The following is a 26765-nucleotide window of genomic DNA, read 5'->3' on the forward strand; positions in this document are numbered from 1 at the left end:
ATATATTGCTTAACCCCATTATAATGCGATCCGTTACAACGCGAATCCGCTTATAACGCGATGCAAGCGTGACTCCCAATTTTTGTATTATGAAAATTTTACAACACGGTTATTGGTGTCTTAAATACTTTATTGTACAATACATACAATTGTACATTATTTCTAACGCGATCCGCTTATAACGCGGTATGATACTTTGAACCCCAAGCACAGCGTTATAAGGGGGTTGAGCTGTATATATATATATACAGTATATATATATATATATATATATATATATTTGCATATATATATATATATATATATATATATATATATATATATATACTGTATATATATATACAGTATATATATATATATATATATATATATATATATATATATCTTATACTATATTAGTGAAAGCACTGTATGTTTGCCTGCCTGCATGCATGCCTGCCTGCTGGATGTCCGGTGTCCCTAGGGGAAATCTCATTGGTCCCTTGGGCCGCCCCCGCACACCTCTCATTGGCCTGAGGCGGAGTGATGGCCCAAAGGACACACAGGGACACAAACACACACACAGGGACACACACAGGGACACACACACACACACACACACACACACACACACACACACACACACACACACACGGACACACACAGGGACACACACAGGGACACACACAGGGACACACACACACACACACACACACACACACACACACACACACACACACACACACACACACACACAGTAGGGGGGGGTGTACATTAGCAGCATGTATAACCCGGGGAGGGGGGGGCTCACATACCCGCGCGCACCTCCTCCTCTCCCCGTGTCTCCCGCGCTTTCAACCCCCCCCCCCCCGGCGCCGCTACAGTCAGCGGAGGAACGAGCGCCCGGGACACAGCGGGGGAGCGGCAACAACAAGCTGCCTCCCGCCTCAGTTCCACGTGGGAGCGGCCGGACGGGTGAGTGAGCGGCCTTCACCCACCCCTCACCCCCCTTCAAATCACCTCCCCTCCACCCCCACCCCCCCCCCCCCCGGCGCCGCTACAGTCAGCGGAGCGAGCGAGCGCCCGGGACACAGCGGGGGAGCGGCCACAACAAGCTGCCTCCCGCCTCAGATACACGTGGGAGCGACCGGACGGGTGAGGGAGCTGCCGGACGGGTGAGTGAGCGGCCGGACGGGTGAGGGAGCGGCCTTCACCTCCCCTCACCCCCCCTTCACCTCCCCTCACCCCCCTTCACCTCCCCTCACCCCCCTTCACCTCCCCTCACCCACCCCTCACCTCCCCTCACTCCACTTCCCTTCCACCTCCCTCCACCCCCCCTTCACCTCCCCTCCACCCCCCCTTCACCTCCCCTCCACCCCCCCCCTTCACCTCCCCTCCACCCCCCCCCCCCTTCACCTCCCCTCCACCCCCCCCCTTCACCTCCCCTCCACCCCCCTTCACCTCCCCTCCACCCCCCCTTCACCTCCCCTCCACCCCCACCCTTCACCTCCCCTCCACCCCCCCCTTCACCTCCCCTCCACCCCCACCCTTCACCTCCCCTCCACCCCCACCTTCACCCCCCCTTCACCTTCCCTTCACTCCCCCCTTACAACCTCCCACCACCTCCACCCCCCTTCCCACCTCCCCCCCCTCCCCCCCACCCCCCCTTCCCACCACCTCCCCCCCACCTCCCCTTCCCCCCCACCTCCCCTTCCCCCCCACCCCCTCCTTCCCACCACCTCCCCCCCACCCCCCTCCTTCCCACCACCTCCCCCCCCCACCCCCCCCTTCCCACCACCTCCCCCCCCTTCCCTGAGGCGGAGTCACGGGCCAAAGGACACACAGGGACACAGACACACACACACACGTAGACACACACACACACACAGACGTAGACACACACACACGTATACACACACAGACACACACGTATACACACACACACGTATACACAAACACACACACGTAGACACAAACACACACACGTATACACAAACACACACACGTAGACACACACACACATAGACACACACGTACACACACACGTACACACACACACACACGTACACACACGCACGTACACACACACACATGTACACGTAGACACACACACACATGTACACGTAGACACGTACACACACACACACACATGTACACGTACACACACACACACATGTACACGTAGACACGTACACACACACACATGTACACGTATACTCACACACATGTACACGTACACACACACATGGAGACATACACACACACACATGGAGACATACACACACACACATGGAGACATACACACACACACATGTACACATACACACACACGTATACACACAGGTATACATACACATAATGTATACACACACACACACGTATACACACACATGTATACACACACACACATGTATACACACACACACATGTATACACACACACACATGTATACACACACATACACGTGTATACACACACACGTGTATACACACACATGTGTACACACACATGTGTACACACACACACGTGTACACACACACACGTGTATACACACACACGTATACACACACACACGTATACACAAACACACACACGTAGACACAAACACACACACGTAGACACAAACACACACACATATACACAAACACACACACGTAGACACACACACACATACACACACACGTAGACACACACGTACACACACACACACACACACGTACACACACGCACGTAGACACACACACGTACACGTAGACACACACACATGTACACGTAGACACACACACACATGTACACGTAGACACGTACACACACACACATGTACACGTAGACACGTACACACACACACACATGTACACGTATACTCACACACATGTACACGTATACTCACACACATGTACACGTACACACACACATGGAGACATACACACACACATGGAGACATACACACACACACATGTACACACACACACACACACACGTATACACTCACACACGTATACACACAGGTATACATACACATAATGTATACACACACACACACATGTATACACACACATGTATACACACACACACATGTATACACACACACACATGTATACACACACACATGTATACACACACACATGTGTATACACACACACACACACGTGTATACACACACACATGTGTATACACACACATGTGTACACACACACACACACACATGTGTATACACACACATGTGTATACACACACATGTATATACACACACATGTATATACACACACATGTATATACACACATGTATACACACACACATCTATACACACATACACATGTATACACACACACACACACATGTATACACACACACACGTATACACACACACACACACATGTGTATACACACACATGTGTATACACACACATGTATATACACACACATGTATATACACACACATGTATACACACACATGTATACACACATACACATGTATACACACACACACACATGTATACACACGTACACACACACACACACGTACACACACACACACGTACACACACGCACGTAGACACACACACGTACACGTAGACACACACACATGTACACGTAGACACGTACACACACACACATGTACACGTACACACACACACACATGTACACGTAGACACGTACACACACACACACACATGTACACGTATACTCACACACATGTACACGTACACACACACATGGAGACATACACACACACACATGGAGACATACACACACACACATGGAGACATACACACACACACATGGAGACATACACACACACATGTACACACACACACACGTATACACTCACACACGTATACACACAGGTATACATACACATAATGTATACACACACACACATGTATACACACACATGTATACACACATGTATACACACACACACATGTATACACACACACATGTATACACACACACACATGTGTATACACACACACATGTGTATACACACACACATGTGTACACACACACATGTGTACACACACACACATGTGTACACACACATGTGTACACACACATGTGTACACACACACACATGTGTACACACACATGTGTATACACACACATGTATATACACACACATGTATATACACACACATGTATACACACACACACATGTATACACACACACACACATGTATACACACACACACACGTATACACACACACACACATGTGTATACACACACATGTGTATACACACACAAACATCTGTACACACACACAAATGTACACACACACACACACACACACACACACACATACAATGTATACACATAAACATGTATACACACACACAAACATGTATACACGTGTATACACACATGTGTATACACACACACACGTACACATACACACACACACACGTATACACACACACACATACAATGTATACACACAAACATGTATACACACACACACCCCAGCACCACCACATCAGCACACTGGCATTCTCGGCTCCCCACCATTCCCAGCCCCCATCAACACCATCAGCACCCACACATCGCCACCTTTGCACCTCCCCCATCGGCACACCCACATCCGCACCCCCACATCAGCACCAAACCCTCCCAAATCAGCACACCAATACAATCACCATCAGTACAGCCACAGCAGCACTACCACCGCACATGGGCCGCGTGGACCACTCCCCACCCAAATGCCACACCCACACCACAAACATCCCGGGCAAAGCCGGGGCTCTCAGCTAGTATATATATATATACACATCCACACACATACTTTACTGAGGATAGATAGATTGATAGATAGATAGATCGATAGATAGAGCGAATATTTACAGCACTTACAGACTCAAATTAAATATCTCTCTCCTCTCTCCGTAGTTTCTTGTTACATTCAAATAGTTTCCTGATTGGGGTAACTTACATTTTCTTTATCTTCTAGAGAAGCCGCTTCGAGTTCATAATCCTGGTGCCCATAGAATGTAATGAGGAACTTCAGCCCCTCATTGTCTTTGATAGATTTAATTTGGGTGAATGGGAATTGTTTCTTTAGAATTCCTTTCTCTATGTTGAAAACCATCTTGGCATAGAAATCAATCTGGAAATGAAAGAAGAAAAAGTATTGTACTCTGACATAACCGGGATTGGGAGACGCTTCTGTAATAACCATTGTCCTCAGTCCTGTGAGTACTGTAGGCATATCTTATTAGACATTCACTGTACAGTAGCACAAGAAGTGGTCATATCCCTCAATCAGGACACCAGGTTTCTGCATACCTAAACACAGGTAACAGACATATTATCATCTCAAAACACAGCCTAGTGCAATGCCCTCCTGTCATCTAACTCAGGGTACTCAACTCCTCGTGCCCCACCCCACACCCCCAAACATGTAAGGTTTTCAGGATATCCCAGATTCAGCACAGGTGGCTCAATCAAGACTGAGCCACTGATTGAGCCACCTGTGCTGAAGCAGAGACTCATTGAGCCACGTGTGCTGATGCAGAGACTGATTGAGCCACCTGTGTTGAAGCAGGGACTGATTGCGCCACCTGTGCTGAAGCAGGGACTGATTGAGCCACCTGTGCTGAAGCAGGGACTGATTGAGCCACCTGTGCTGAAGCAGGGACTGATTGAGCCACCTGTGTGGAAGCTGGGACTGATTGAGCCACCTGTGTTGAAGCAGAGATATCCTAAAACCTGACCTGGTGAGGGGTCTTGAGGACTGGAGTTAAGCCCCTCTGAGAAGGTCAACAGTGTGATAATGATCCATTTGTGACAGATCCCGTGTGATGATTCTCATTCTTCCTCGTCATACTGGGGACCAGAAATCAGTTAGCAGACTGTGATTTCTTTATCTTTTGCTGCACCGGTTCATTTTGGGGACATTTATTTCTTGCCCTTGAAAAAAAATGGCTGCCCGCAGCTTCCTGTCACTCAGTGGTGATGTCTTGGGTACATACTGTACTGTAAGTAATCATGCATCTAAATTCCACTGAGGTGCACTTTCCAACTTCTAACACTGGGAATCAGGCTGACAGAGACTCATAACAGCAGCAGCCCACGCTGCCGTTTTAAAAAAAATCCCTTTAATCTGTGCATCAATGCAATCCACACAATTATAAGTAATTAGCTAAATTGCCGATCGATCGGTGAAGATTCGGCTCGGGGGTTCACTAAATGGCCGTCAGTGCAGCAGAAGAGGACCAAAGATGCAAAGTTATGTGGGGAAGATCATGTGACCAGGCAGTCACTCGATACAATTGGTGCACTGCTTTTGAGAGGGCTGGGCTCAAAAAAGGGGTGTGCCAAAGCCTGTCTCAGAAGAGGAAGGGGATGGGACTTTGTAAATGGTTGCTATAGAAACAAAAAAATGTTTGTTACATTATAATACATTAAAAATGTCAATCAGGGTTGTTTAAAAAAAAAATTAAAACCAGAGACAGAACATGAAACACAGACAGAGCTCAGTGCTACATCCAATAACCCTAATACACGGTACAGTGCCTAAATATATATATAGATATCTTTTGAATAAAATTGTTATTTTGAGGGTTCAATATGAGCTTATAGGGGTCCTGTGTGTTTTGCAATTCTTGTTCAGCTGGTCCTAGCTGATTTGGAGGGTGGCTCCTCCTTCCCTAGTTTGAAGCTCACCCCCTCCCACTTTTAAATGGTTAAAGCTCACTTCATTGCACCTTCCACACCCATGGGAACTTGCATGCAGTTTGAGTGCGACAAATCTAATACAGAGTGCTTTTCCTGGTATTATACAGGTTAATAAGAGCTTCAATCAGACTTAGAACTATGCAACTAATTTTGACAGATTTATTATAAATCATTCTTCCAGGTAATGTACAGGTTATTAAGAATCTATTTTAGTGTTAGGACCCTTGAGACGTGGTCTGCCTTGGAGGGGCTCAAGGGCTTACAACACTTTGGCCAAAGAGTTAAACTAAAAGACCATTTTATTCAAAAGATATCTATATATATATCTACGATATATATATATATGTATATTTAGGCACTGTACCGTGTATTAGTGTCATTGGATATAGCACTGAGCTCTGTCTGTGTTTCATGTTCTGTCTCTGGTTTTAAATATATATTGCCATGCTCAGTAGCACTCCTCTTTGATACTTACACGCATATATATATATATATATATATATATATATATATATATATATATATGTTGTGGTTATTTTGGGGGTTCAATATGAGCTTATAGGGGTCCTGTATGTTTTGTTTAAAAAAATGCTACAAGTATTTTCACATAGTATAGAACTGATTTATTAAAAAAACACACATGTAGGTTATTGCTAGATCTGCAGCTTTAATGTACGTTTTAAAGTAAATGTAGTTATCACTCCAACCTCTAATTCATTCACTGCTAAAGACCTTTTATTTCTCACCCCAAAATTACAGAACCAACAGAGGAAGTTATGTCTCAGTTTCAACCACCTTGATACGTACAGTGGGTCCCTGTATATCGCAGCTCTTCAACCAGTTCCCGACTCAGAAAATACATAGTAGGACAGAAGAGCCACAAACGCATTGCCATATAATTTAAGATATATTTAAAAACGTATACAGTAGGTCAAAGATGTGTGCAGGCGCGTCATAAATAAAACACCAACACTGAACTTGTACCAAGAAAAATGGAAGGCATTTAATACGTAGAATCAGACTTTTGATAAAGGGCGATTTTCCCAGCCCTAGACATCGAGTCCCTTACTAGGTCAGGGCTGGGCAACTCCAGTCCTAAAGGGCCACCAACAGGTCAGGTTTTCAGGATATCCCTGCTTCAGCACAAGTGACTCAATCAGTGGCTCAGTATAAGTCCTGTAATAGAGAGCGCGCTGGTGCGCGTGCACGGCGTTGCGCATGCACGTGGCGCGCGTTTCGGTTATGTGTTGTAAGCAGTGGCGTGCGCGGCTAGGGGGGGCGTGTCTATAGACGTCACAGCGATAGCCGCGCTGTGATTGGCTGGCAGCGTCACGTGATGCGGCAGCAGCGCGAAAATACAAATGTTCTTGTATTTGCTGTGATTTGCCGCGCCACCGCTCACTGTCGTGCGCGCGCACACATCTCGACTGTATCAACGTCAGCCTCCCACAGTCAATTGTAATTGGCGCACACGGTAGCGCACCAGCGTGCACTATATTACGGGCCTAAGACCAAGCCACTGATTGGGCCACCTGTGCTGAAGCAGGGACCGATTGAGCCACCTGTGCTGAAGCAGGGATATCCAGAAAACCTGACTTGTTGGTGGCCCTTGAGGACTGGCGTTGCTCACTCCTGTGCTAGGGTGTCAGCCCGCTATATTACTGCTTTCTCCGGTAAGGTCATTATACTGTATTATCTTTTTCTTTACACTTGTCGTGTTCTGTAGTTGTTTGTTCACACTGTGTATAGAATGTATGAGCAGTTCAGTACTAATGACTACGATCTCTACACAATGCGACATGTATTGTATATACAGTATTCTATTTTCTTTGTACTGTACATCAGTGTTGCCGTTTTGACGTTATTGCTCATTTCTTTCACCACATTGTACGTTGATGGCACTGAGAGATACCATTTGAGCATTCAGTCCCACTTGATATATTACAGCCATACATTTTCTTCTAAATTGGGCGATACCCCCCTTATCTCCAGTGGACATGTTTTGGTTATCTTTTTACTCGACATATTTAAATACTTAGAAATGCACGTACAATGTTAAAGCATTCTCATTTTTAACACCTGTACCATATACAGCATATGGACATTACCTTTCAAGTGATTGCTAGTATGAACAAAGTTGCACTTACAATTAAATCACAAGAAGCAGGCAGTGAGGGTCACATTTAAAGACCCTTTGCCGGACCACGTTTGGCGGATGTCCACCAGTTGTAGAGCCCTGTTGTACAATATACACCAGGCTGCTTCACCTGTAATTTGTATCAGGCAAGACAAGCTGAGCTATATTAATGCCTTAAGCACAGGGAGTATTGTTATTTTCATCCAAGCTGGTCTGTTTCCAGTGTTACTGTTTATTAAGGTGAAGGAAATATTCTAACCAAGGCATCTGTTCCCTATCACTGAGAAAGGCCAGAGGCTTTCTATTATTTATTTGGTTTCCCTTGTTAATCCTTCCAGGACCACAGGGCAGGTACAGTGGAACCACCAGATCACATTTCACATATACAGCAGGAAGTGTTGATGCGTTACCTGTAATATCCGCTTCTGCCATCTGTATCTGTATTTGTAGACGCTGAAGTTGTATTGCAAGGAAGGCAGTGGATCCTGGGAATTCTGTAACACATCATATGGAAGACTGAGCATGTCTGGTCTTACGATGCATTATTACAGAGGAATTCTTTATCAATGAAAACAGAGCAAAGTATTATTTGAGACTAAAAAGAGATGACACTTTCTGGTGGCTAAAGACAGGAAATCTACTCTGTACAATTCCTTAGTGTAAAACGTTAGAGAGCAGTTACACAGTTACATACAGTAGAAGTTAAGGTTGAAAAATACATACTTTACCTGTATTTCCATCAAGTTTAACCTTTGTTAAATTTAGTTGACAGATACTTGTCCTATATTTGCCACACATTACCCATGCCTAGATCTTCAGCATCCATATGTTCAGATTAGTTTTTTCATCTTTCTCTGCTTTATTGTAATAAATATAAATACAAAGATAAAAACATTCACAGCCCCAGAACTGGGAAACAAGAATAAACAGTTGACTTACAATTTAAATGGGGACAAAAGGGAGGTAAATCCTTCATAACTACAGTACATACAAATATATTCGAGATCAATACAAGGTGATTTCAAAAGAACTATTGATCCCAAGGGCAGTACAAACGCCACAGGGGCATCCCTTAAGGTCGGAGGAAAGGAGATTTCCCCAGCAACAAAGGAAAGGGTTCTTTACAGTAAGGGCAGTTACAATGTGGGATTCATTACCCATGGAGACTGTGATGGCAGATACAATAGATTTGTTTAAAACAAGGTTGGACATTTTTTTTTTTATAAAGGAAAGGTATACAGGGATATACCAAATAAGTAAACACGGGAACAATGTCGATCCAGGGAGTAATCTGATTGCCAATTCTTGGAGTCAGGAAGGAATTTATTTTTCCCTGCATGAGATATCATTAGATGATGTGTCAAATATATTGTATGTAATATATGTCGTCTAAATTTAGCAGAGGTTGAACTTGATGGATGGATGTCTTTTTTCAACTCCATCTACTATGTAACTATGTAACTATGTAACGATGTAACTACTATATAACTATGTAACATTGGAAAACCATCAAAACACTTTTTTTTCTATAAGACACAAAAATGAAATAAAAAAACAGTTCTTTCTACAAAGAAAAAAAAAGTTTGTTGCAACAGAATTATACAGAGGACCGTTCGTCTAGCAGATAAATATAAAGAAAGATGCAATCATGATTTCAGTATTAAAAAGAAAAATCTTTCATAGCATAGCCTTATCTCAGAAGAAGATTGATTGCGCAAAAGTAATTTATCAGATATTTGCTTCAAGTTTGAGCTGTGCTGGGCCTGTTGTTCTGTGTGATTTGTTTCGCTTTATTGCTTTGTTGATATATTGGATGCCACAAAACCGGGAGGTTTATGGGCTCCATGAATTAACCCACTTCCACTTTCACAGTGTGAAAAGTTCAAGTAGTCATATGGGTCCCAGAGTCATCTGTAGTTTCCACAGCTGGGAGACATGTTGCAATATTGTTGTTGTTGTTGTTTCAAAAATAATTAATTAAAGCATTAATTTTTACCGTTAATTGAAGCATTTAAAAAAGGAATTACATAAGCGTATCGTTTATATTGTGCCCAACTGTATCTAACTTTTCATAAAAATAAAATATTAAATTTTTTTGTGCTGTTATATCACCTGTGAATTATTTCACTTGTTCCTGCTGTTAACATGTCAACATCTGTTCTCTCAGTGAGGGGGAATGGCAGCGGCCATTTTGATCTCCTCGGGAAGAAAATTGTAGCAGCGGATTTTGCCAGAATCCAACTACAGAGTTTGAAACGGGTAGGGTTTGCTAAAAAACAGTAGCAACACAATTTTGCAATGTGGAAAAAAGTGGACATTTCTTTTTTTCTTTTTTTATGGTGAGTGGAGTGGATTGCTACTTTAAACTATTCACTGCCAGAATAGTATTGTATTTTTTTTTCTCTCTAAGGCCCAGATTCCTGTTAAATTAGGGCTCATAATGACCTAAAAATGTGTCTTGGCGTTACTCCGATCCAGACCCTGAAATAGGGACAGAAAGGAGAGGAAAGAGAAATAAATTTATTTTGTCTAACTTTGGCGTTCCAGCCATCCAGATAAAATCCCTTTATCCATGGCCAGATGGGAGAAACGCCAAGTTTAGGTAAAATTTAAGTAACGTAATGTTTAGTCTCTGCATGAAGCTTAATGGACTTTAGTGGATATGTGATGTTATGATAACGCGTCATTTGCATGTCCTAATCATTAAGGTCCGTTATAGGTAACGCTATGCTCTTTACTAGAGACGGGCGAAACTCTCAAAATCCGTTTCATGGAATTTCCCGAGCTTCCTATTCAAAAGCCGTTCCGCTGTGTAAAATCCGGCGATGGATAGTTTCAGTTTCAATCTGTGCAAATCAAAAACCGCCATTGGATACAATCCGCTGGTTGATTTTACCAATCAAATCCGCGGATTTCACAATAGGATTGTCGGTGATAAAAAAAAAAGTCTGTAAAAGATGGATATCCCTTTTTGAGATTGGATTGCGTAAACCTCTGGTCCAAAGGAAAGGGTTCTTTACAGTTAGGGCAAATGATAAACAATACAGACCGGCGCCAATTAGTCCAAGGTGATATTAATGTCCAGCACTGAAAGAGTCTCAGAATAGTAGATAGCTGCAGTAGTATCTTCACAGCTTGTCTTCAATGTTTGGACTCCATAATTATATGCATGGGAGAAAAAATAGACAAAGAAAACATATCATAGTGCAGTATGCAAATAACCAAACATGCAGGACAAACAGGACAAGACAAACACTACATAAAACAGGCAAGGCTGACTAATCCTACAATAAAGTATTTATTAACACAGTAAAATGAAAATATGAGGTAGCACACGTGGGATCCGGTGGGTAAAAACCGGAATCCTACTTACAGGACTGCCACAGGACATAAGCAGGGGTGCAAGGATAGATGGTAACCGGCAGCAGCTCCGTTTTTTCAGTCCTCAGACCTCCAGGGATCTCTCTCCGTGACCGGAAGCGCGTCACACCACGCGGCTTGACGGATCTCGTGGAGCTCCTGGTGCTGTCTGTCAAGCTGAATCCGGAAATCTGCTGCTAGGAGGCGGGTGCAATCGCCGAATTTCCTTTCACTTGGCTGCAAGGCTCCCGCAGTCACTACCAGTCCTCTGCCACACTCAAAATACAAATCTGCCCTTGATTTGTATTTTGAGTGTGGCAGAGGACTGGTAGTGACTGCGGGAGCCTTGCAGCCAAGTGAAAAGAAATTCGGCGATTGCACCCGCCTCCTAGCAGCAGATTTCCGGATTCAGCTTGACAGACAGCACCAGGAGCTCCACGAGATCCGTCAAGCCGCGTGGTGTGACGCGCTTCCGGTCACGGAGAGAGAGAGATCCCTGGAGGTCTGAAAAAACGGAGCTGCTGCCGGTTACCATCTATCCTTGCACCCCTGCTTATGTCCTGTGGCAGTCCTGTAAGTAGGATTCCGGTTTTTACCCACCGGATCCCACGTGTGCTACCTCATATTTTCATTTTACTGTGTTAATAAATACTTTATTGTAGGATTAGTCAGCCTTGCCTGTTTTATGTAGTGTTTGTCTTGTCCTGTTGGTCCTGCATGTTTGGTTATTTGCATACTGCACTATGATATGTTTTCTTTGTCTATTTTTTCTCCCATGCATATAATTATGGAGTCCAAACATTGAAGACAAGCTGTGAAGATACTACTGCAGCTATCTACTATTCTGAGACTCTTTCAGTGCTGGACATTAATATCACCTTGGACTAATTGGCGCCGGTCTGTATTGTTTATCATTTGTCTTGTTTTTCCAACCTGTCTTGGAGTTGGTATCACCTGGCAGCCTAATTATATATTTGTGTGCACTATCACATTATAATATTATTGTCACTGCACAAGATTTTTTTTAGCGCTATATACACCCATTTTTTTCCTTACAGTTAGGGCAGTTACAATGTGGAATTCATTACCCATGGAGACTGGGATGGCAGATACAATAGATATGTTCAAAAAAAGTTGGACATCTTTTTAGAAAGGAAAGGTATACAGGGATATACCAAATAAGTAAACAGAGGAAGGATGTTGATCCAGGGAGTAATCTGATTGCCAATATTTGGAGTCCGGAAGGAATTTATTTTTCACCTTATGAGATATCATTGGATGATATTGCATCAGGGGTTTTTGTTTGCCTTCCTTTGAATCAAAATACTGTAAATACAAATATAGGATAATCATCGGTCATCTAAATTTAGCATAGGTTGAACTTAATGGACATGTGTCTTTTTTCAACCTCATCTACTATGTTACTATGTAACTACGTAACTACGAAACTGTTAGCCTGAACATGATATTAAGTGGCTTCTCAGAGCTTTGTAGATCTCGGCCTAACTGCTTATACCACATCCCTACTTACACATATTCACTCTAAACCATGGCAATCAGAGAAAACTGGACATGTGTGATTTGGTTACGAGGAAGAACAACTCTCACCCTGATAACTAGAATGGGAAATGTTGTACATTTCAGTGCAGTTACACATGGACATCAGTTTTAGATTCACTGCCTAGAAACACATTCAAATTGACAAGCGAGTTCATTTGATAACTCAATAATATGTTGCAGAAAACTGAAATATAATGTATTCGCACTAGTTACCATTCAATGGGTTTGAGCAATATGCTTGGGTTTGAAGTGTTTGCAATGAAATAGAGCACAGTGACAGGATGAAAAACTCAAGTGTCTCTTGAGGTACATGTAGCAAGGTCATTTTTGATACATAACGAGTTCTTTTCACCCTGTGTCTCAAGGTTCTTTGCATCTCTCTCTCATGTCTGGTGTGCACCTGAGAGACAATAGGAGTTATGTCGGGAGGAATTTACTGATGCACCTAACCATGGAATGTATGAAATTCTGCTTCTTTGTGCATCACATTTCTCCTCCACGTGGCATTAAAGATAACCTTAAGAAAACTAATCTACAGGAATCTTACATTTCACAGAGATACAGGCAGGACATTTTTGTAAGACTATCCATGAGCCAAAGTAAACGTTTCTGCTCCCGTTAAGATATATGTCATCCAATAAAATCAATCTAACCCTCCCTGCCCGGCTCCCTAGGGAGCTAACATCGGTGTAGTGGTGTGTTACACATCCGCATTGCTTTGCCTTGTCTCAGGGTCGGCTGTGGTCGGCTGTGGTCGGCTGGCCGATGGAAAATATGGGCGCCAGGAATTTTTATAGCACAAGGTGCATCTTTATTCATGTTCCCAGTCTTGGGGACGCTGCAGTCACAGTACATGTAGATTGACACAGTTGCACCTTCTTTCGTCCATTCTGTTATCACTCTTGATACAGGTCTTCCCCGAGTGCCCGATCTTAACACACATGGGAGGTACTTTTACTTGTTACTATACCGACTTCATATTGGGGACCGGGCCATCCTTAGTAATATCCTTAGTGTCCCTGTTACTGCGGGCCCGTACTGAGATCATGTTCGGTGCAAAGATGCGGTGGCTTTCCAACCCCTGCTTTGGAATTGCCACTCCTTCAGGGGGGACTGAATACTCCGGGTAGGGCTGATCCCCAGACATCCTGGGGGGCACTTCTGCCGAGAGTGATTGACCTGTTCTCCATGCTGTCGCCACAGTAATAAAGGTGTTTTTAAATATAGATTTTGGTGTGTAGCCCCACATTTTTGCTATAGCTGTGCTCTGTTTTTTTATCTCCTGGATCACTTCTGCTGGGCCCTCTTAGGCATGTCTGCCTTCCCGTGTCTGGGACACGCTCTTCTCTCTTTTGGCCATACTGTTGGATCCTATCTGATGGAGCACTGACCCTATCTGAAACACAATAAAAAGGGGGCCCTGATCTATGCTATACTTTTGGGGAACATATCTGCTACCTCTACTCCCTGGAGCTCCTCCCTTGATACCATGCTCGAACTCCCTCCCAGAATCCTCTGCTTCTATCCTTTATGCCTCCCGTGACAGTACTCTTGTGTTACCACTGGGTGGAGCTTATCATCCACACCATTAACTCCTTAGTTTATCTAGGTAACCAGCACCAGGAAGGGGGGTGGGTGGGGGAGGGTAACAACAAGAAACAAAAAATGTAGTCTTACCATGTTTGTGAATTTAATTTTCTCCTGTTCTGCTGTCACCTTTTTCTTAATAGATTTGCCCATTGATATGGCTACAGCCTCGTCAACACTTATCCTGTTCATCTTTACCTGGTTCATGATTTCCAAGATCTCTTCTTGGCTCAGCTGAAAGGCAGAGATAAAGAAAGGGGGACATATTTCACCAAAGTTCAAATCTATTCAAATTCAAAGAGGCTTTCCAAGCGGCACTTTAAAATATATATATATATATTTAATATATGCAGCCTTTGATTACCTATATTGAAAAAGAATTACCAATTGATTCGTTCTCCTATGATCAATCTGTAAAGATTCTGCTTCCCGGGGCTTCTGTAATGTATGTACTGTATATCTTTATTTATATATATCGCCTGCAGCTGTACTTTGTGCTTTACAAGAGAGACACTACAGTACAGGTAATTATAGTACAATAAGATCAGACAATAGGAAAGGAAATCGAAGTGGTATGATGAGAGACTTAGGCTGCGCTTATAGTGCCGGCGACGCGATGTCGTGGCAAAACAAATGTATTGCCGCCGTCGGGTGCGCTTATAGTAAGCGCGACGCGACGGGAGCGACGCGAAATTTGGAAGCCGGTCAAATTTTGATTTTTCAGATGCTGCCGCCACACGTGACAACCTCTGAACCAATGAAAGACCTGGTCGCCCGCGACTTTGCTGGAAAGCGAAATACAACTTTCGCTATCGTGACCGGTGATGTCATCCGTCATGTCACCGTCGCGTGCATAATAAGCGCGACCTTAGGCTGCGTTTATAGTACTGGCTACAGCGATGGCGATGGTGTGCAGACTACTTAATGTAGTCCATAGCGACCGTCCATAGTGGGCGCGACGGCGACGTGGGACATCACAGTGACCAAAATCGCTGTAGTCAAAAGAATTTGAGGTTTACACACACAGCCGCACCACGTGCTTGGCAGCAGCCAATCACATGGCCCCCTGCTGCCAGCAACATCGCACACTAGTGTGCAACTTTCGAGACGGCGCCGTGTGACATCACGGGTAGCCTCGCCGTCGCTGTAGCCAGTACTATAAATGCAGTCTTACAGAGACAGCAGGTGAGGGAATAAGCACAGTAGATGGCAGTCATTGGTAGGCGTGACTGTGGGTGTGGGACAGTAGCCATGAGTCTAGGCTGTTGTAGTGCTTCATTTAAGAGGTGTGTTTTAAGTCTAGTCTTAAAGGTGGGGAGAGAGGGTGCTTGGAGTAAACTGAGTGTGAGGGAGTTCCACAGGTAAGGGAAACTGAGGGAGAAAGGTTTCAGGCGAGAGAGAGAACAGTAAAGGTTAAAAGGAGACAGTTGTGGGTAGAACGTAGGGGCATAGCGAGAGATCAGAGCCGATATGTAGCAAGGAGCAGATGAGCGGAGAGCCTTGAAGGTAAAGAGGAGAACTTTGTGGGTGATCTGAAACTTGATGGGGAGCCGGGAGAGGGATTTAAGGAGGAGATGAGCAGAGACGGTTTTAGGAGAAAGTGAAATTATTCTAGCAGCAGAATTGTGGATAGATGGCAAAGGGGAAAGTTGTAGGACAGGGAGGCCTGTTAGTAGTACGTTACAATAATCCAGACGGGAGAGGATAAGGACATACAGTAGAGTTTTAGCAGTAGCGTGAGAGAGGAAAGAGCGGATCTTAGCAATATTACGGAGGATGAAGCGACACGTTTTAGCCAAGCCGTGAATGGAGAAGGAAAGAGAAGAGTCGAATGTCACTCCTAGCCACGTGCGTTGGCGACTGGATAGATGGTAGAACCATTTACGATGATAAAAAAATATGTTTTTGGGACAGGTTTAGGGGGAAATATGAGGAGCTCTGCTTCAGCCACATTTAGTTTAGTGCCATCCATGAGCATATATCCAGGAGGCAATCAAAGACTTTGGACTGGATAGCAGGAGTGAGGTTAGGGGTGGTGTAGACGGACGTTCACAGAGGTATGCAAGAGAGACTGATTATTGTTAAATTAAAGAATAAACCATCCAAACAAGGGGTAAACAAAGCTTCTATTCATTTGGGAGTTTTTCTAGTGAAACACTATGCAGTTCACAACTCCCCTAGATAAGCATGTCTCCCAGCCCAAAAACATATAGCATGAAATAAGCAGATATACGAAGTCTCTTAAGAATGAAAGTCTTATCTGTTCCTTGGAGGGAAAATCTTCTCTGTTCCTGGTTCAGCTCCCTTCCCTCAGGGTGTGTCAGCATTCAGGTTTAGAAGTTTTTCCTGTGTCTTGAAAGCAGCTATGCTGTGTCTTCTGGCAGAGCTCAAGACAGGTTGTGAGAGTAAAGACAATCTCTCCTCTCTCTCCAAAGTTCAGCTCAGGTATGAGCTAAGGAGATACACTTCCTGTCTCAACAGACAGGCTTTTTTAAGCAATCTAAATCAGGCAGGTGGTGTTTATTAATTGACTACCAGCAGTTAACCACCACACTGCTAGATTACAGGCACATTACTTGAACAGGGATTACTCCCCTGTTACAGGTGGATATATATATCTGGGTATCATCTGCATGGAAATGATATCTAAAACCAAAATAAGTTGATGAGGTCACCAAGTGATAGTATGTAGAGAGAGAAAAGGAGAGGGGTCTCAGAACAGAGACTGGAGGTAAAACCAACAGACAGATCAACAGAAGACTAAGACATGTTAGCAACAGAGATTGAGAATGGCAGCCTTTCAGTTTCAAATCAATCCTTCGTTAAGTGCCACTCAGCAGCTACAATGTATCCTAATATCACTAAGGTGACATTGTCTATTGTTACAGTTTGCAGCTCAAATATCTTGCACCGCTGGGGAAGTGGGCTCAACCCTGCCATAGAAATCAAAGGATGCTCAGTATATTAAAACTAATTAAAAATGGCATTAAGAGTTGAATTTTAAAAAATGCAGTAAGTACGGTCTAATACTGCAGGACTGATTTAATTTATTTATTATAAACACTTAGGATATTGCTTGGATTGTTCCTTTAAAAAAAATGTTAAAAAAACCAGCCTGCAATTCCGCCTATAGCCACTATGGTTCGCTTACTCCAGGAGCTGGAAAATTATTTTGCTACATTCCCAAGTGAGTTATATACAGTAGCTTTAGGCCTGGGACATAGTGGTTTAATCAGTGTGGAGGCGCGCTGGGGCTCAGGGAAAGCGGTGCTTTCCCTGGCCTTACACAGCGCGCCGTCCGTGGGCGTGTCGGGGGCGGGTCTGGGGCCGGGCCAGTGACGTCACGGAGCTGGTTCGCCCTCATTGGGCGAACTGCTCACGTGACCGGCCCTGTGCCAAATTTGAAACCTTCGTGAGACACATGCTTCCCCAAGTGTGCGGACGCGTGCGCGAGCCCCTGCTAAAGCCGCTCTCATTGCGGCTGCAGGGGCTCAGCGCCGAGCGTGAGCGCAGCTCAGCACGGCTCAGCCTTGCTCACACCACTATGTCCCAGGCCTTATACAAAACGTGTAGAGACACCTGTACAAATGAGGGAGAACACCTAAGATACCCGAGAAATATACTAATTGAAGTAACTAGATATACAAAAGTATAGATAAATGGTGACGATCATGATAACAGTTAATCCAAATGACTGGAAGTTGTTGATCGTCAACTGCATGGTTCATCATTTCCACGCAATTAAATGTGGGATCTCTAAAGAAACCGAGGCGCAAAGAGGCTTGGATTAGCGCTGGGATTAATGTTAATTATTTCTGTGATTGTAGTGGTGATTCGGCAATGAGAAAAAGAGCAAAGCAAATTCAGGGGACACAAGACACAGGAATAATCTCAGTACACATTTTCAAACGTACGCTTTTATTTTCATTACTTATCCTTGTGTTTAGCGCACTCCGTGTTTAACTCTTTGGGTGCCGGAGGAGTCACAGCCCCAGAGTGCCACGGCTCCTCCGGCAAAAATCGCAACCCACGGCGACCGCGTCTCTGAACGATCCCCCATGGTTGAGAAACGGAAGGCAAAGAGCCCGGCAGGAGATCAGAACACGATCTTCACTACCGGACGAGCAGAAAGCCGATGGCGTAACCGCTACGTCAAGAATGGCCAACTCCAGTCCCCGAGGGCCGCCGACGGGTCAGGTTTTAAGGATATCCCTGCTTCCGCCGCACAGGTGGCTCAATCATTGGCTCAGCCAGAATGACTGAGCCAACTGGGCTGAAGCAGGGATATCCTTAAAACTGAACCTGTTGGTGACCTTTGAGGACTGGAGTTGCCCAACTCTGCACTACATCATAGTGGTTGCCCCTGGACTGCAAGGCCCCATGACGTGGGGCGCTCGAAGGGTTAATGTAAACCTATAAACAAAGGAATTGTTATTGTATTGTATGTCTTTATTTATGTAGCGCCATAAATGTACATAGCGCTTCACAGTAGTAATACATGGGGTAATCATATAAATAACAAATAATATAAATCAGGGCATGGGAATAAGTGCTGCAGACATAAAAGTAACATTAAGGAAGAGGAGTCCCTGCTCCGAGGAGCTTACAATCTAATTGGTAGGTAGGGAGAACGTACAGAGACAGTAGGAGGGAGTTCTAGTAAGTGCATCTGCAGGGGGCCAAGCTTTATGTATCATGTGTCCAGGATTATCCATTGCTTATTGTGACACATTGCTATTTTATTAGTGATGGAGAGACTTGAGATACAGAGTGTGCAAGGGTTGTAGACTGTTCATATGTTACTGGTTTGTATGACCTGCTGTTTGTCCAGTTTTCTAACCTCTCCCGCAGCTGATGGACCTGCATCACCTAATGATACGTGGAGGGGAGATTCGAGCATTTTCCATGGCATGCCCGCTACAAAATGACAGCTTTATTCATAATTGATGTTGTATCGACCACATGTCCTGTAAAAAAAATCATTCCACCTATAAAAACCTTTAGAGACATTCAAGTTCTCAAGTAGAAGACTGTTTGTGCTGGCGTGGAGAGCTGGGTCTACTGACTGCTCGATGTACAAACTGCAATTGGCAGGAGAAGATTTTCTTTCTACCTTCTCTAAGCCAAGTATGAGATGAGAATATCAATCGTTGTTTGACTTACTTTTTGTGAGTTTGTGCCAAAGACGGTTCAAAAAAAAAATATTGCATGCTTGGATTGGAAAGAAATGAGAGACAGAGAAAATCAATATTAAAAAAAAAACAAAAAAAGCGCATAACTTGTCATGGAATAAGGTTTTTTTTTTGTAATAAGGATAGTGCTGATGGGGGAACTTTCATTTAAGACAAAGTGAGTTAGCAGCACTATCGCAGTTTAATGAGTAACCCCCTAATGAGAGGTATCACCCGTTGGGGCCTATGCTAGTAGCCTTTATAAAGCGTCTCGCTGGGCCTGTTCCGCCGCCAGTTTTCTCAGTGTAGTTATCACAGTATTCGGAAAGACTGAAGACCTGCGATAGCTAAATGGACAAAACTGGCAAGGAGCAGCGACGTGATGTTTGCCTCTCTCAAAAGGTCTCACCCGTGGATCTCCAGCGATATGGGCGGGCCAGCGACACGCAGAGAGCCGCTTCTCCCTGCGCATATCTCGCCAGCGATCGCAGGGTTTTAATAACAATTTTAATACTAGTGTACGTGAGCAGGGGGTCTCCGGAGCAGAACCGAGTTGATGTCAGGTCCGGGGACCCCCAGCTTCCCGGGATATAGGCCCCGTTATAGGGTGCCGGTATCTCCTATGTATTTAAATGTCCCTGTCACGTGACGGGAGACATTTAAATGCATAGGAGATACCGGCACCCAATAACGGGCCCTGTATCTCGGGAAGCAGGGGGTCCCCAGACCTGAAATCAACGTTGTTCTGCTCCGGAGACCCCCTGCTCACATCCACTAGTATTAAAATTGTTATTAAAACAGCTTCATTACCTTAGCAGCTTACTGCTAAGGCAATGAAGCGCTTCAACTTCTATAGCCTGTTTATTGGGGGAAGAAGGGGCGGATGAAGGGGTTATTAGCCCCAGGGTGGGTGGTTAGGCCTGCCGGGAAGGTTGCCGGAGGATTTAACCCCTTCACTACCACAGCGGTTGGAACCGCTATGGCAATGAAGGGATTAACCGGTCCAGCTACAACCCCGGTATGCCTAAACATCCATCCTTAGGGCAACAACCCCTTTCACCCAATCCCTCTACCCCCAATAAAAAAAAAAAAACAACCCTACTACCCACCTCATCTACCCCCAACAACACCCCCCCCCCCCACACACACACACACACACATACAGTAATGGGAAAAATTACTATTATCCAGATATGGATAATAACTCATTTGCCCATTCAAAATCAAACATTAGCCGGCCAGCATAAATAAAATAAATAAAACTTCTACTTACCCCTGCCATGATGAAGGGCATCCTCATCACCATACTCAAGGTCCATGTCCTCCGTTGGCAGCAAGAGTATAATCAAAAATACAATTTAAGTGCCCCTAATCACTTAATCCCGTTAGCGATTAATAACCGCTTTAGTAATTAAGGGGTTAACCCACCCTCCCCCGCAACCCACCAGGAGGCCTAACCACCAACTCAAGGGCCACTATACCCTCTATCCATTGATTGGCACAGTGGTACAACCTAATCTAGAATTGCACGAATCTCAAAACCTGCCGATAAGAGGCTTATCATGGCTCACCTGGTGATGTGTTTTGGGCAAGAGCCAAAAATGGCGATTAAGGCTTTCGCCGCCCGCTTATCGAGGCTATCTGAATCGCTGTAGCTATTTTGTCCGATAACCGCAAAAAATGGTCGATAAGGGTGTTATCAAGGATACTAGCATAGACCCCTTAGTCTCAACACAACGGCCGCAACCAAATGTAATAAACTGTTACAACTCCGAGCAGCATGGCCATACTCGCATTTCTAGCAAATTAATGATAATGGCTCCGAATAGTGCAAAAGGCCAAACCGCTTCGAACCAGTTTCTTACTCTCGCCACCTCAAGGAAAGAGAAATAGGAAGAATAGATGGTTCCCCGAATGGAGTCGCTTCAGTGAAGAACTGGAAAGGTTGTAAGTTGAAGAGACCAGGTTCAATAAAAAGGATACTTTATTCCAACAACAGCACGTCTAACATGGAGACCTCCGACGCGTTTCTTATCCATCGGTGCTCTGCCCGAACCTGAACTAAGGCTTTCGGGTGGTTGTGGTGCAGGAGGAGGAAGAGGAGGAGTGTGGTTTTACCAGTACAAACTCACAGCTACTACAATATCTCCCCTTGGACTGTTAGAAGTTCATTTTCTTTCCTTTCAATAATAAATGAAGACAAATGTTTAAACTAAAGTAGCCCGCTGATTCAATGATTTTGATTTCTCTCCATACAATGCAAGGTAGGGAAATCTGTTACTGGAATTCCAATCAGTCCCCAGCTAGCACAATGTGCAATGTTAAAGGCAAGTAAACAGATAAAAGCTTGTGGAACGTTCTCCCATGTACTGTATCTGGCAAAACAAAGGATACAACTTATCTGAGTAAACAGCATCCTCAGACCAATTCAATCAAAAAGGGAAAGGTTTAACCAGTTAATTCCCATGAAAAAATGTGTATGATTTTCCGTGTGGGGAGTCTCTGTGTTTAGAATCTTATCTGGGGAAGAAAATTACTTTGTAGATAATTTACAGGATCTCTGCTATTCACAAATAGTCCTCATGGAACAGATTGGATACATATTGTCTTCGTTTACAATATATTGTATGGATACAGTGGAGACACTGCAAGCTAAAATAGCTACACGTATTTCTTTTTAAGGTGTTAGGCTGCGTCCAGGGTTGCAGCAGCCGTACGGAGGTGTGCTGAGGCTGAGGGAAAGCAGGTGCCCCCGCGGCCAGGCCGGGAATCCAGGTGGCACCAGCAGTTATCACCACCCACAACCCCCCCCCCCCCCCGCAGCTGAGGTGGCGCCAGCAGATATCAACACCCCCCCCCCCCCCCCCGGACCAGCAGCCAGGCTGGGAAGTCGGGAGCGCGAGCAGCTATCAACAACCACCCCCCACCCCCCCTTCGCGGCAGGACAGAGGAAAAAGCAGAGGGGGGTGGGGGGCACACAACAACAAACTGACTGACACATGAACTGCAACACGAACTGCCTGTCTGAAACACACACACAAACACAGACTGACTGACAAACACACACACTGACTGCCGCACACACACACACACAGCCGTACGCGCGCGCACACACACAAACACATCGACTGACGCGCGCACACACACACACTGACTGACACGCACACACACACTGACGCGCACACAGACTGACGCACACACACACTGACGCGCACACACAGACTGTTGCGCGCGCGCACACACACCCACTGACTGACGCGCACACACACCCACTGACTGCCGCACACACACATTGACGTGCACACACACACACTGACGCGCACACACAGACTGTTGCGCGCGCACACACACACCCACTGACTGACGCGCACACACACCCACTGACTGACGCACACACACACACACACTGACTGACGCACACACACTGACTGACGCACACACACACACTGACTGACGCACACACACACTGACTGACGCACACACACACTGACTGACGCACACACACACTGACTGACGCGCACACACACACACTGCATGAAGCTGTAAAGGAGGGGGGAACGGAGCTGGAAAGGTGGGGCAGGCGGCCGGACCTGTAAAGGGGGGGAGCTGGATTGATGGGAACGGGGGACAAACAGAGAAGGGGGAGACAGGGAAAGAGAGAGAGAGGGGGAGGGGAGAAGAGAGAGAGAGGGGGAAGAGAGAGAGAGGAGGGGGAAGAGAGAGAGAGGGGGAAGAGAGAGAGTGAGGGGGGACGAGAGAGAGAGGGGAGAGGGAGAGGGAGAGGGGGGAAGAGAGGGGGAAGAGAGGGAGGGGGGAGACAGGGGAAGAGAGAGATGGGGGAGGAGAGAGAGGAGCAGGAACATTACATCCCGGGCAACGCCGGGTCTCTCAGCTAGTGTATATATATATATGTAGTGTGTATATATATATATATATATAAATATATATATATATATATATATATATATATATGTATATATGTATGTATATATATATATATATGCAGTATATATACATACATACATACATACATACATACATACATACATAAATATGTATACATACATCTCACACAAACAATAACTCAGGTATACCAAAAAATATATAGTAACATGTATTCAATACACATATTAAAAACGATCACTTTATAATCTCTCTCCCTCCCAAAAAACTCCCACAATGCACTGCAATAAGCATATAGATTACAATAGAAAACTCACAATACAGAATCTGCCTCACACCGAAACAAGGAAACATGTTTTTCTAAAAAGGGGAGAATAAAAGGGGGAAAAAAAAACACAACCACCCAGTATAAAAAAAATAATCCCCAAATAAAGCTACCTGCAGAACCTACGCAATACAAAGCCCCTGGGTCAGGAATCTAACCTTTCAGGCTTGTAATGTTTCACACGCAAAGCCAGATACAACATTTTGCTCCGGGAAACTGACATAAACACATATAGTTTTGTAATGTGGAGAATGTTTCACCTTTTTTTTTTGTACTTGGAACAAATGTACAGTATTCATCTTTAAACAGGTATTTAATACCATAGCCCACCATTCTAATTTCTCTTCCAAAAAAAACACCTATGTATTTACATATTCCCCCACAATCAAATGCTTCTTGACCAAGTATTCGGTCAATGAACAATACAGCTGTACAACGCTCCATAGGAATTTACGTTCTAGTCTTGGGAGACTCTTGTGCTTATCACTTGAGAGGGGGCGGCTCTTTTGGTCTACGGATTTCCACGGATCAATCTGAGAAATGGCGATTCGCCTTTTCCTGATTTTTAAAAAAAATATTTTAACACCGACAATCCAAACCTGATTTAAAAAATCCACGGATTCAGCAATCAGTCTATGTCGGATTGCGGAATCTGCAGGATGGGTTGTATCCAATGGCGGTTTTGGATACATCCGTGCAAATTGAAACTGTAACAATCCGTCGGCAGGTTTGACGTGGTGGAACGGATTTGGAATGGCACATTCGGGGTAATCCGGGAAACTAATTTGGACGGGTTAATTCGTTCTACAGATAACCAAAATAATAGTCTATGCAAATATCTCTTTCAGTATATAACAGCACAAAAGAAATAGGACGACTTCTTCCTTCTCTGCGTTACAAAGAACATGGAAAGTTAATGTTGACCTAAACTAAAGCAAACATTAAAGAAAATTAAACAAGACACCTTGCTACTGTATTTTTGTAGGATACTTGTAGGAAAAGGAGTGGCTCAGTGAGTAACGACACAGGCTGGCACTGAGTTTGAAGCAGGAGAACCTGGTTCTATTCCCTGTGTCAGCTCCTTGTGGCTTATCTCCCTGTGCCTCCGATACCAAAAACATAGATTATAAGCTCCAAGGGGCAGAGACCTGTGCTGCAAAATGTCTCTGTAAAGCGCTATGTAAAACTGGCAGTGCTATACAAGAACATGCATTTATTATACTAGAAAGTGAGTTGCTGAAAAATATTTTATGATTACTATATTAATAAAGGTTCATTTTAATTAATTCATCATTACTATACTTGGGAGAGCTATACTAGGGGTCTTCTTTCAACTCCTAAGTTCTTTCACAGGGGTCTCTCTGATCACTAACTAACCAGTCCCAGCACCCCAATCTCTGTAGACAGTAGCGAGTGTGTTCCATGTCCCCTATTCCCCTTAAAATGTACTGAAAATTTGGCCACATGTACAATATGTTTTTCCTTGTCTGCAGAGCACTGAGTTTTAGGGCTCAACCGCAAACGTTTTGGTAATGCATTTTTTAAAATGTATTTAAAAATGTACTTCTGTTGTATTTTGACACCTGTACCATGTCATCTCCGACGTCAGAATCCAGAGCACATCCCCAGGGCTGACACGCAGCCACATTTTAGGGGCTGTCACGAACGGCACACCTGTGAACACGTTACCTGCATACGGGACAAGGGTTAACACACAGCACTCTAGCTGGCCCACTTTTCACCTTCGCAAAGGTCTCTCACATGAACAAGATCTCCCCTCAATCTGTCCCCATATGTCGTCTGTCACGAACAGCACACAATTGAGCACGTGACTTAGATATGCAACCAGGGTTAATACACAAGGATACTCTTGCCAACTTACCAATTCTCTACCTCTACACCACAGGGAACATGTGATGTCACAGACTCTAAAAACAAACTTAACATATACATTGTACACAGTGCAGTCCATTGCACTGTACTGTAGAGGTTAGGTATATTTATAGAGTGTGTTTTGTTACACCAAGCCTGTGGTGTAGAGGTAGAAAATTGGGACCAGTATATGAAA

General features: G+C 44.4%; 1 protein-coding gene across 1 annotated transcript in view; it reads right to left on the reverse strand.

The window, feature by feature from the left end:
- LOC142466513 (uncharacterized) overlaps positions 1–26765 on the reverse strand; it is an 80193-nt gene that overhangs the window by 46258 nt on the left and 7170 nt on the right. Inside the window, exons 2-4 of the mRNA XM_075571592.1 lie at positions 15389–15532; positions 9202–9285; positions 4910–5083 (exon numbers count right to left, since the gene is read on the reverse strand). Of these exons, the coding sequence (XP_075427707.1) occupies positions 4910–5083; positions 9202–9285; positions 15389–15532 (402 nt within the window). The remainder of the gene's footprint in view (positions 1–4909; positions 5084–9201; positions 9286–15388; positions 15533–26765) is intronic.

This window comes from Ascaphus truei, chromosome 15, assembly GCF_040206685.1.
Source record: "Ascaphus truei isolate aAscTru1 chromosome 15, aAscTru1.hap1, whole genome shotgun sequence".
In the NCBI taxonomy this organism is placed as follows: domain Eukaryota; kingdom Metazoa; phylum Chordata; class Amphibia; order Anura; family Ascaphidae; genus Ascaphus; species Ascaphus truei.